Source organism: Diachasmimorpha longicaudata, chromosome 4 (assembly GCF_034640455.1).
Source record: "Diachasmimorpha longicaudata isolate KC_UGA_2023 chromosome 4, iyDiaLong2, whole genome shotgun sequence".
In the NCBI taxonomy this organism is placed as follows: Eukaryota; Metazoa; Arthropoda; class Insecta; order Hymenoptera; family Braconidae; genus Diachasmimorpha; species Diachasmimorpha longicaudata.
Window position 1 is genome coordinate 1,185,743 of NC_087228.1, and position 12,861 is coordinate 1,198,603.

Consider the following 12,861-nt stretch of genomic DNA (forward strand, 5'->3'; position numbering starts at 1 on the left):
TTGAAACCGAATATGATGCCAGATTTTGTCTAAGGGCAGCCAGAAAAGAGTGATTCCCTCGATGTCGTCAAGACGCATATGTATAATCGTATTTTTCACGAAGATAAATCGTTCCCACGCGAACTTCACGCATCGCACTTGTGTAGTTCGACGAGATGAAGCTCCTGCACGGGGTTTCATCGGCCTTCGATAGTGTGTACTCAAGTTCTATTCGACCATATCGTACACGAATATCAACTCCCATGATTGAGTTTTACGTGAGCAGTGGTGGCACAGAAAACGATGTTGTTTCAGTTTCCATTGGTTATTCGGCGTGCTGAAACCGAATATGATGCCAGATTTTGTCTAAGGGCAGCCAAAAAAGAGTGATTCTCACGATGTCGTAAAAACGCATATGTATAATCGACGTTTTCTCGACGACAACTCATTCTAACGCAAACATCGCGCATTGAACTTGTGTAGTTCGACGAAACGCAGCTATTGCACGTGGTTTCACCGGCCTACGACAATGTGTACTCAAGTTATATGCCACCATATCGAACACGAATATCAACTTCGATGATTGAGTTTTTCGTGAACTGTGGTCGCGAAGAAAACGATGTTGGATGGTGGTTATTCGACGTGCTGAAACCGAATATGATGCCATATTTTGTCTAGGTGCAGCCAAAAAAAGTGATTCCCACCATGTCGTAAAAACGCATATGTATAATCGACTTTTTCTTGAAGACAAATCGTTCACACGCAAACTTCGTGCATGGCACTCGTGTAGTTCCACGAGACGAAGCTATTGCACGCGGTTTCATCGGCCTACGACAATTTGTACTAAAGTTATATGCCACCATATAGTACACGAATATCAACTCCTATGATGGAGTTTCGCGTGAGCAGTGCTCGCAATAGAAACCATGTTGGATCAGTTTCCTTGGTTATTCGACGTGGTGAAACCGAATATGATGCCAAATTTCGTCTAAGTGCAGCCGAAAAAAAGTCATTCCCACGATGTAGTAAAATCGCATCTGTATAATCGAATTTTTCCCGAAGACAAATCGTTCCCACGCAAACATCACGCATTGCACTCTTGTAGTTCGACGAGACGGAGCTATTGCACGCGGTTTCATCGGCCTACGACAATGTGTACTCAAGTTATATGCCACCATATAGTACACGAATCTCAACTCCTATGATTGAGTTTCGCGTGAGCAGTGCTCGCAATGAAAACCATGTTGCATCAGTTTCCTTGGTAATTCGACGTGGTGAAACCGAAATATAATGCCAGATCTTGTCTAGGTGCAGCCAAAAAAAAGTGATTCCCACGATGTCGTAAAAACGCATATGTATAATCGACTTTTTATCGAAGACAAATCGTTCCCACGCGAATTTCGCGGATCGCACTTGTGTAGTTCGACGACATGAAGCTCCTGCACGCGGTTTCATCGGCCTACGGCAATGTGTACTCAAGTTATATGCCATCATATCGAACACGATTACCAACTCCTATGATTGAGTTTTTCGCGAGCAGTGGTCGCAAAGAAAACCATGTTGCATCAGTTTCCTTTGTTATTCCACGTGCTGAAATCGAATATGATGCCAGATTTCGTGTCAATAAAAGGGTTGTGTTGATCGAAGGGCGTACCCTTAACCATCGTCATGTTTGTCTCGGTTGAGTTTTTTTCGATTGATAAGTTTCGAAGTTCCACGGGAAATCGCTCGCGTTGGACCATTAACAGAACACGAAGTTCAGCTTCATCAATTTCCCGAACGGAGATTGGCCCACGACTGGAAGTTCGATGATTTTTCCATCGTAGGATATATGATATTACTCGCAGCAGACGATTAAAGTCTGAAAAACGTGAGTAAATGGATTCCGGTGACGCTTGAGAGATAAGACAGATTCCGAATCTGTATAATTTTTAAGAAGGCTAGCTGCGCAAAGCTCTAATCGAGGGATGGTGACTCCACTCGTAGGTGCGACACGCGATTTGCTACAAACTAAATTCACATTAATTTCTCCATGTGAATCGCGCGATCGAAGATATAAACACGCTCCGTATCCGTATTTGGAAGCGTCACAAAAACCGTGAATTTGATTCGATGATGAATCCGGTAACCGAATTTGCCGAAGAAATGTTAGTTCGCATAACACAGGAAGCTGGAGAGCCAGTTCACTCCACCTGGTATGAATCTCCTGAGGTAGCGACTCATCCCAAGTGACCTTAGCCCTCCAACAGTCCTGAATTAATACCTTCGCGTATAGCGTTTCTGGACCTAATAACCCTAATGGATCAAAAATCTTAGATAATTCGGAAAGGATCTTACGTTTGGTGGCGACTGCCTTGGGATCTATTTGGTGAATCGTGTACCGCAACAAATCGCCCTGAGCGTCCCAAATGATACCCAGAGTCTTCTGGATCGGATCATTTCTGATCAAGCAATCCAGATCGAATTTGTGTTTCACGATAGAATTTAAAGACGGGCTATGATTTGAAGCCCATTTACGGATAGAAAACCCTCCCCGAGCTAACAGAGCAATCATTTCATCGCGAATGTGGATAAGTTCATCAGGATGATCGGCTCCCGAGATAAAATCGTCCACGTAAAAATCTCTGAGGAGAAGTTTGCTGGCACGGGGAAACGCGTGAGCTTCGTCGCGAGCAAGTCGTTGGAGGGTGCGGATAGCCAAAAAAGGAGCCGCTGCAGTACCGAAGGTCACGGTATTGAGCTGAAATGTTTGGGTTTTACCCTGATAATGCCAGAAAATCTTCTGAAACTGTCGGTCGTCTGGATGAACGAGAATTTGTCGGTACATCTTTTCGATGTCCGCAGTAATCACATACCGATGTGTACGGAACCGGACGACTTGTTCGGAAATATTGTTCTGAATGGTGGGCCCGACCAACATCGCGTCATTGAGTGAGATGCCCGTGGACGTTTTTGCCGAAGCATCGAAAACTAATCTTACCTTGGTCGTTTCGCTGGATTCTTTGATCACAGCATGATGAGGCAAGTAACATCCGCCCTCAGCATCGTCACACAGAGTCATATGACCAAGAGAGATGTACTCATCCATCACCCTACCGTATTCAAGCCTCAACGAAGGATTGGCAGCAAGTTTTCTCGTTAAAGACTGAAAACGCTTGAAGGCTTGGGTACGAGATTCGCCTAATTGAAATTTAGAATCTCTGAATGGGAGACGTACAACGTATCGACCCGTACTATCGTGCTGAGTATTAGTTACGAAATGTTGTTCGCATGAGACTTCGTCGCGTGATTTTAATGGTTCGTGATCGAAATCTTCGATCAGCCAGAATCTCTCGATGAGTTTATCCAACTTCACGACGTTACACGATACAGTGGTGTTTGGGTTCAAATTTCTCGAGCCTCCGGCAGTATTCCAACCTAATCGAGTTTTTTGCAGAACTAGCGACGACTCGTCATGATCAATCTTGATCTGTCCGACTGAGAGAACCGACAAGGTGATGTTAGCTGCCACTAGCAAATCTATAGGTTTTGACAAATGAAATTGTGGATCAGCTAACTGAATGTTTTGCGGAATATCGAATTGGTCTCGCGCGAACGCGTCCCGAGGTACTGCACTAGCGATCTGCGGCAGCAACAAACATCTCAATGGTTGCGCGAAGCTGTTATAGCGAGAATTTAGCACGACCCTCGCGTAACGGGTTGAGACTGTGCACAGACCATCCACCGCTCCTATGTTAATTGAACACGGATAGGTACGCAAATTTAATAGCTGAGCAAATCGCTCCGTTAGCAAGTTCACCGTAGAACAGGAATCCAAAAGAGCCCGTGCTGTAACCCGACGATTCTGTCGATCGAACAGCTCGACCACCGCCGTCGTCATGAGCTGTGATTCTATCGGAGACGGGAGTATAGTTTTATTCTTTGACTTCAGTCATAGGGGATGTACACCGGAAGGTCCTGACTGTGAAGAGCCGGAAGGTGGCCACTGAGACTGATCCGCGTGAAGCAGAGTGTGATGCTTTTGTTGACACACTCTGCAATTTTGTGTGCTTTTACACGGGAGAGGATGCTTCCACAGGCAATTGCGGGAGACTTGGAGATTTTTGATTATATTACTGCGTTCTTTGACCGATAACGCGATGAATTTGTGACACTTGAAAAGCCGATGAGCTTCGTGACACATCAAGCAAACGACCGGATTCTTTGTCGACGTTCATTCGGACTTCGGGAAAGTTACGAAAGTTTGCGCGTCGCCCGTTGCCGATCTTTTCGCCGGTTGATGGCGAGGTTCTCCTGATCTTCTCTTCTGACTGACTTGATGAGTCTCAGTCTTGAAATGATTGGAAGAATCAAAAGCTTGATGCTTAAAAATGGTCGACTGAATAAATTTGAACAAATCGTCCAGCTTTGGGAGCTCATGCATCCCTAGCTGGTCCTGCCATTTACTGCGCGCTACCGGAGGAAGGCAACGCTCGACGATCCTCAGGATAAAATCCTGACTGGAATGGACGCCTAGACCTTCTAAGATGTGGACGTGTTAGCGAGCCGTATCCAACAAAGTTGATAAATCATCCGCGGACGACCTCGTAATCTTCGGGAGATCCAAAACCGCGTTTAAATGTTCCACGGCTACGATCCGTTTAGGATTGTAAAAATCTAATAACGTGTGCCACGCGATGGCGTAGTCCTGTTCGCTGGGGTCAAACTGACTGACTTTGGCCAACGCTTGGCCTACGAGTGAGTCAAAAAGTTGACTGCACTTTACCGCGTCTGAAATGTCGGACCGCGAATGCACTAACGCGAGGAATTTATTTTTATAAGACGCCCAATTTTCCCTCTTTCCGTCAAAAACCGGAATACGGATTTTGGGAAGTCTGGGCAACTCTTGGCGTTCCGTTATGAGCACGTCGCTCGTGTATAGCGAGTTATTAAGCGCAGTCTGATCCCGACTTTGGATTTTGATTACCGCGGTGGCGATCTCGAAATACCGCGCCTCGAATCCGAGAAACGCGATCAGCTGAGGGTTGTTCGGCTGCAACATCTCTAATTCCTCGTTGTATTTTTGCATTTCGTTACACAACGAGGTTAAACTGTCGAGCCTCAACTTAGCGTTGATGGCATCGATTTGAACGTTTTCTAAATAGCGTTCTAACTTTTCTAATTGTGCTCTGAAGGAGCTTATTTTTTGCTGTAATAATTCTACGCGTTGCATTTGCTCCGCGGTGAGCATTTTGATTATCCGGTTAAAAAGAATTTAATTTAATACTGGTAATAATAATAATAATAAAAATCAATTTTTTATGATATTAAATATTTTTTGAAAAAATGCAAGACTTATCTTTGAAGTTCCTCGATGGTGATGATCCGCCAGGTTGAAGATCCCGCAGGTTGGGAGTGATGTTCCGCAATACGATGTTAATTGCACTTGTTTTGATGTTGATTACCCTCGGTTAATTGTGATTTAAAGATTTGTGAGAACTAACCTCACAGGAGGCACCATGAAATATTTTGAATTAAACTGTCATACCCTAGGTGGTGATGACAGTTGCAATAGGATTTTTTGAGGTTAAGTTATTTGAAGTTTTGGTTAAAATATAGATCAATCAACACAGTTTTTTTTGGTTTGGGAAAAAGCCGTTACGGCATAAAAAACCCAAGATATATTTAAATAGTTAATACAACAACCGAGAATAAACAACTCAGCACTAATTATTTTAGATATTATTTTGGCTGCAGCCCACACAAACTTGGCACATACACACTTTTAACTTAAAAAATATAACTATGATAAAACAGATCGGTTTCGTTGGATCAAATCTTAAATTTGGTATCCAACTTCGATGTGTGGTACCACTAGATAGTTATGAGAAATCTCACGTGATGATATCCTGGGGGTTACCCAGGAGGTTAGTTTTAGTTTATGTTTTGTTAATAAATTTATAAAATACTACAGAAATATGCACGGACCAGTGACGACGACAGTTTCGTCTTTAATTCTATTTAATTATTTAGTAACTTTGGTTTTTGATTGCACGGATATCAAAGGACAATTATTGATTAAAGAGATCCACGAAAAAACACGACAATCACTTCACACTTTCCCCAGAAGACAGAGAGCCAAAACGTGAATCCGGATGAAGACCCAACCATTCCCGAGACCGAGAACACCCGAAGCGCCAAAGCGCACGCGCAACGAACTATTTGAGTTCCAAATAGTCGCCGCGCACGCGCCGGAGACAAACGTGTGCGCCCGGCCGGAGCGGAGAGGGCCGAGTCTCCGTACGTGGAAATAGAGAGGGATATTCCGACTTCCGTCGCAATACCCCTCATGTAAGGAAAAGTTAGGTTAGTTCCTGTGGTGACCCTGTCGCCACTACACCCTGGCATTCCCCAATCCTGTCTAGACTTCCTAGACAGGACTCATAAAAACACTTAGCCTAAATTACCTACCCGACCGTCGCCATCCCTACAATATAAATCCGGGGAACTCCCCAGAACTGTCCCAGGAAAAACCCAACCTTCCTGTGCACTTGGCCGGCATCACGACGTCACGTGTCGAGAATATGATGCCGAGCCAATCACAGTCGAGATCCCTGGCATCCCCTCTCCTGTTTCCCAACATGCGCACGCCCACACTTTTCCGCACACCTTTCCTCACTACACAGTCGTTCCTCTACCTTCCTCGGACACACTACTCCCCGATCTACCCTGGACATACCACTCGCTGTATCCTGTAGAAGTTAAAAATAAATATTTTGACCATCACACTGGCGTGCATCTACTTCGATCACCTGCTCAACCCCACAAATTGGTGACCCCGACGTGATTCAGCGGAAGTTCGTGGACACTGAGCACCAGCAGACGCCACATGGTCGTGGAACGAGAGCGGCCACTACAGCAACGAGCACCATCCGACGAGTGCACCTCACCACCATCGCAGGACACGTGGCCTCCACAGCAGCAGCAGAACCTGATGGAGAGTACGGCCCAAATCAACCGAGTAGGCGTGCAGCTAGGAGAGTTCACGCCGGAGGACCCTGAACCCTTCTTCGGCATCGCCGACCGCAGTTTTCACGCAGCCGGGATCACTTCCGAATCAACAAAATTCGGCCATATCTGCGGGAAGCTCTCCAGGTCAAGGTACGCCACCGACGTGAGGGATATCATCCTGAACCCTCCGGCGGACAACCCCTACACTTATTTAAAGACGGAGCTCATAAAGCGCCTGAGCTCCTCCCAGGAGGAGAAGACGAGGAAGCTCCTAGAAGGCGCAGAAATGGGAGACATGAAACCGTCTCAGTTTCTGCGCCACCTAAAAAACCTGGCGGGACCCAACTTCCCGGACGACGCTCTCCGGACACTGTGGGACACGCGCCTTCCGGCCGACGTCCAGGTGTTATTGGCCACCCAGCGCAAGGCCTCCCTCGACGACGCTGCAGATCTGGCCGACAAGACCATCCAGATCCTGAGACCAAGGATCCCACCTGCTGCTCCACAGGTCGCTGAGGCAGCGGCGCACAGCATTGAGGCGCTCCTGAGCCTCAAGCTGTCCCAGATGGCCCTCAACCTCGAGGAACAATTCGGCGCCTTACGCTCTGAAATTGAGAGCCTGAAGCGGTCGAGCAGAGGAGACGGAGGATCCCCCCGCGGCCGCAACTTCAGGCGAGAGAGGTCCAGGTCGCGCTCCACACACCGACAGCACGGAACCGACCGCATCTGTTGGTATCATCGGCGCTTCGGACCTGAGGCTAAAATGTGCACACAACCGTGCAATTTCACCGCTCAGGGAAACGGACCGAGCAGTCACTAATGGCGGCTAGTGACTCTGCCTCGACGACGCGCCGCCTATTCATCACCGATCAGGAAACCAAAGTACGTTTTTTGATCGACACAGGAGCCGACTTGTGCGTTTTCCCACGACGGTTAGTGCGTGGGCCGCAACGCAAGTCGACTTATCAGCTCTCGGCGGCGAACGGCAGCACCATTGCGACGTACGGGACGGTCTCCTTGGACCTCAACCTGAAGCTGCGGCGAGCATTTCCGTGGAGCTTCGTCATCGCCGACGTCTCCAAACCCATCATCGTAGCAGACTTCCTGTTCCACTACGGACTCTTGGTGGACCTCCGCAACGGCAGACTCGTGGACTCCATCACTTCGCTCACCTCACCCGGGCAAGTCGAAATAGATAATTTATCAAGCATTAAGATAGTTACAGGTAGTTCGCAGTACAACGAGCTCCTTCAACGGTTCCCCGACCTCACCAGACCCGATGGAACCGGGACATCTCCGCGGCATGACACCAAGCATCACATCCAGACCACTCCAGGACCTCCAGTCGCCAGCAACCCACGACGTTTGGCCCCAGACCGCCTGGCCGATGCCAAAAAGGAATTCAGCGCCATGGTCCAACGAGGTACAGCCCGACCTTCGAACAGCCCATGGTCTTCACCTCTCCACATGGCCAAGAAGAAGACGGATGACTGGAGACCATGCGGAGACTACCGTGCGCTCAACGCTCGCACCGTTCCGGACCGCTACCCAGTGCGGCACATTCAGGACTTCGCGCAGGCACTCCGAGGCAAGGAGATCTTCTCAACGATCGACCTGGTTCGGGCGTACCACCAAATACCGGTCGCCGAGGCGGACATCCCGAAGACGGCAATCACCACACCATTCGGTATGTACGAATTCCCCTACATGTCGTTCGGTCTTCGCAATGCCGCCCAGACCTTTCAACGCTTCATCGACGAGGTGCTACGGGACCTGGACTTCTGCTACGCGTACATCGACGACATCCTGATAGCCTCCGAAACACCAGAACAACACCAACAGCACCTGGGAACCTTATTTGAACGCCTCCAATCCTACGGCCTCCTCATCAACCCACAGAAGTGCGTGTTCGGCCAGCCGGAGGTGGAGTTCCTGGGCTACCTGGTGTCCAAGGAGGGCACACGTCCATTGCCAAAAAAAGTCCAAGCCATCCTGGACTATCCAGCTCCAACAACGGCGAAGCAGCTCCGACAGTTCTTGGGTATGTTAAACTTTTACCGTAGGTTTATACCTAGGACTGCACAGGACCAGGCACCGCTCAACGGACTCCTGGTGGGCAACACCAAGGGCAGGACTCCCATCAGCTGGACCCCAGAAGCCCACACGGCTTTCACCACCTGCAAGGCCAGACTAGCAGACGCAGCGCTCTTGGCTCACCCCAAGGCCGACGCCAACCTCGCGCTCATCTGTGACGCCTCCAACCACACCGTCGGTGCAGCATTGCAGCAACGAGTCAACAGGGACTGGGAACCATTGGCTTTCTTCTCGAAGAAGCTCAGTCCAGCACAAGCAAAGTGGAGCGCATTCGACCGTGAGCTCCTGGCAATCTACCTTGCCATCAAACACTTCAGACACATGGTAGAGGCCAGGACCTTCACGATCTTCACGGACCACAAACCGATCACGTTCGCATTCCGGCAGAAGTTGGAAAAGGCTTCACCCAGACAGGCACGGCACCTGGATTTCATCGGGCAGTTCTCCACCGACATCCAACACGTGTCCGGCAAGGACAACGTCGTCGCGGACGCACTATCCCGCATCGACGCAGTTTCATCACCACTGGACTACACCGCCCTGGCGTCATCACAGCAGGCCGATGACACAATGAAAACATACCTACGCTCAGGATCAGGCTTGCAACTCAAGCAAATCCAGATCCCAGGAGCAGGCGTAGCTGTCTTCTGCGACACGTCATCACCATCACCAAGACCATACCTGACACCTCCATACCGCCGAGCAGCCTTCAACATCATCCACAACCTGGCGCACCCTGGAATCAACGCCTCGGTCAAACTCGTGACTCAACGTTACGTTTGGCCGTCCGTGAAAGCAGACTGCCGCGAGTGGGCTCGCGCCTGCATCCAGTGCCAGCAGGCCAAAATCACCAGGCATGTCTCAGCGCCAGTGGGAGAATTCGCCCCACCATCTTCGAGGTTCGAGCAGGTGCACATGGACCTGATCATCCTGTCCATCTCCGAGGGCTACCGATACTGCCTCACGTGCGTCGACAGATTCTCCAGGTGGCCGGAGGCATTTCCCCTGGAGGACCAGGAGGCAACGACGGTAGCCAGAGCCTTCTACGAGGGGTGGATTTGTCGCTTCGGAGTTCCCGTCCGCATCACCACAGACCAAGGTCGGCAATTCGAGTCGAACCTGTTCAAGCACCTCAATTACTTGGCAGGCACGACTCACCTGAGGACAACTGCCTATCACCCAGCAGCTAACGGCATGGTTGAGCGGTTTCATCGCCAACTCAAGGCAGCTATTAAGTGCCATGAGAACACCACGTGGACGGAGGTACTCCCTACGGTGCTCTTGGGGATCAGAGCGGCCTGGAAGGAAGACCTCCAAGCATCAGCAGCCGAACTGGCGTACGGCGAACCATTACGCCTACCTGGAGAGTTCCTGGCCCCCCGAGCCGTCAGTCACCAAGACGACCCAGCGGACTACGTCAAGGAACTTCGCCAGCACTTTGCCAACCTGCGCCCGGCTAAGGTCAACAGACACGGAACACATAAAACCTTTGTGTTCAAAGACCTAGCCACGGCAGAGCAAGTTTTCGTCCGCCATGACGCACCAAAAGGACCTCTCCAGATGCCGTATCAAGGTCCATACAGGGTCATCCGCCGCAGCGCCAAGACGTTCACCATCCACATCAGGGGCAAGGACGTGAACGTCTCCATTGACAGGCTGAAACCGGCTTACATCATCGCTGATGAGGAGCCAGGTGTTCAGCACTCCAAGACGAGCACACCAGCACCCGAGCCTGAGCAACCACAGCGGGTTGAGCCACCACCACCACCAGCGACACCACCGACAACGCGCTCAGGAAGACGCGTCAAATTTACGGAGCGCTATCAGGCCGGATTCGCGTAAATCCTCATAATAAATTCTCATCCACACCACACACATCCTCATCGTGATCCAAATCACTGGCAGGGGGGTACTGTGGTGACCCTGTCGCCACTACACCCTGGCATTCCCCAATCCTGTCTAGACTTCCTAGACAGGACTCACAAAAACACTTAGCCTAAATTACCTACCCGACCGTCGCCATCCCTACAATATAAATCCGGGGAACTCCCCAGAACTGTCCCAGGAAAAACCCAACCTTCCTGTGCACTTGGCCGGCATCACGACGTCACGTGTCGAGAATATGATGCCGAGCCAATCACAGTCGAGATCCCTGGCATCACCTCTCCTGTTTCCCAACATGCGCACGCCCATACTTTTCCGCACACTTTTCCTCACTACACAGTCGTTCCTCTACCTTCCTCGGACACACTACTCCCCGATCTACCCTGGACATACCACTCGCTGTATCCTGTAGAAGTTAAAAATAAATATTTTGACCATCACACTGGCGTGCATCTACTTCGATCACCTGCTCAACCCCACATTCCAATGAACGACATTGGAACTAAACAGATCTTATAACAGAAGAAGATATGTCCGAGGCTCTAGAATCAGCATATATAGCCGCAATCGAATTAAATCTCGAGTCAATAAGCGTAGTTAACACGGAACGATTTGACGAGGTCTTTTGGGCGTGTGTCGAACGATTTTTTATTGATACATTCGCAGGGATAGCGACCCGAATAGTTATCTGCACACAAGAAGTGGTCATCCCGGACATGATTGACCGCCAAAATTTATTACTTGAATATCACGCTTGTGCTATGAATGGGCATAAGGGCACCACTAAAACTTTCGATCGCCTAAGACAAAACTATTTCTAGGAAGGCATGAGACAAGATGTCATCAATTTGATTAACAACTGTAGGGAATGTCAACTAAAAAAATTAGTCTGAGTAAAAACAAAGCAACCAATGGTAATAACTGATACACCGCGAACATCCTTCGACAAAATAGCAATGGACATGGTGGGATCTTTAAAGAAAACGAAAAATGACAATATTTACATCTTAACAATCCAAGACCTACTAACTAAATATTCTTTAGCCGTCCCCTTGAGGTGTGGAGACTCAAGCGAAATAGCTACAGCCCTCGTAGAAAAATTAATTTGTTATTTTGGGGCACCAAAAGCTATGCTTACCGACCAAGGGTCGAATTTCCTATCAAGCCTTATGAGGATTATAGCAAAAAAAATCAGAATCAGTCAATACCATACAACGGCATACCGGCCCCAAAGTAACGGTTCCATAGAAAGATCTCACCATGTCCTTGCAGAATACCTGAAACAATATGCAGATGGGCGCACCGACTGGGACGAATTATACAGTTTAGCATCATTTGCATATAATACAAGTGTTCATGAAGGTACCGGATTTACACCATACCAATCAGTATTTGGAACACTAGCTAGGTTACCATCAAGTAGAGCCACGAACGAACCACTCAATCCTACGTACATCGATTACTTGCGTGAACTTTTTACTCGGCTTAACGACGTACAAGAGCGAGCAGGAGCAAATTTAAATAAACCTAAAGAGCTTTCGAAAAAATACTATGATCATAACATAAACCCCCTTAACCTTAGGATCGGATACACAGTTTTCTTATTGAAAAACCCGAGCAAAGGAAAAATGGCGGACCAATCTGCAGGCCCCTATGGAATTGTAGAAATATTAGAACATTCGAACTTAATCATAAATATCAAGGGAGACCCAAAGAAAGTCCATATAAACAGATTACGTATGTCACGGTCGCAAAACCCCAGTAATAAGTAATTAGGATAAATTAAGACTACAGAATAGAATAAGACGTATAGAACTTTAGTAGTTAAGAACATGATTGTAGCGAAAATGGAGACATCAGTGCAAGACCGACTTTTTCCAGATGACCTGCTCAAGGACGACGAACCTCATTCTA

At 48.5% G+C, this 12,861-nt stretch overlaps 3 protein-coding genes across 3 annotated transcripts; 1 reads left to right on the top strand and 2 right to left on the bottom strand.

The window, feature by feature from the left end:
* Positions 1-1,816: 1,816 nt before the first annotated feature.
* Positions 1,817-3,859, bottom strand: LOC135161431 (uncharacterized). Its single transcript, XM_064118980.1, has one exon. The coding sequence runs from the start codon at positions 3,857-3,859 to the stop codon at positions 1,817-1,819; it is 2,043 nt and encodes a 680-aa protein (XP_063975050.1).
* A 333-nt stretch (positions 3,860-4,192) lies between these two features.
* On the bottom strand, positions 4,193-5,209 carry LOC135161432 (uncharacterized). The gene is made up of 2 exons (XM_064118982.1): positions 4,536-5,209; positions 4,193-4,478 (listed from the first exon to the last, which is right to left on the bottom strand). The coding sequence occupies exons 1-2, from the start codon at positions 5,207-5,209 to the stop codon at positions 4,193-4,195; spliced, it is 960 nt and encodes a 319-aa protein (XP_063975052.1).
* A 1,638-nt stretch (positions 5,210-6,847) lies between these two features.
* LOC135161456 (uncharacterized) lies at positions 6,848-7,789 on the top strand. Its single transcript, XM_064119034.1, has one exon. The coding sequence runs from the start codon at positions 6,848-6,850 to the stop codon at positions 7,787-7,789; it is 942 nt and encodes a 313-aa protein (XP_063975104.1).
* The last annotated feature ends 5,072 nt before the right edge of the window (positions 7,790-12,861 follow it).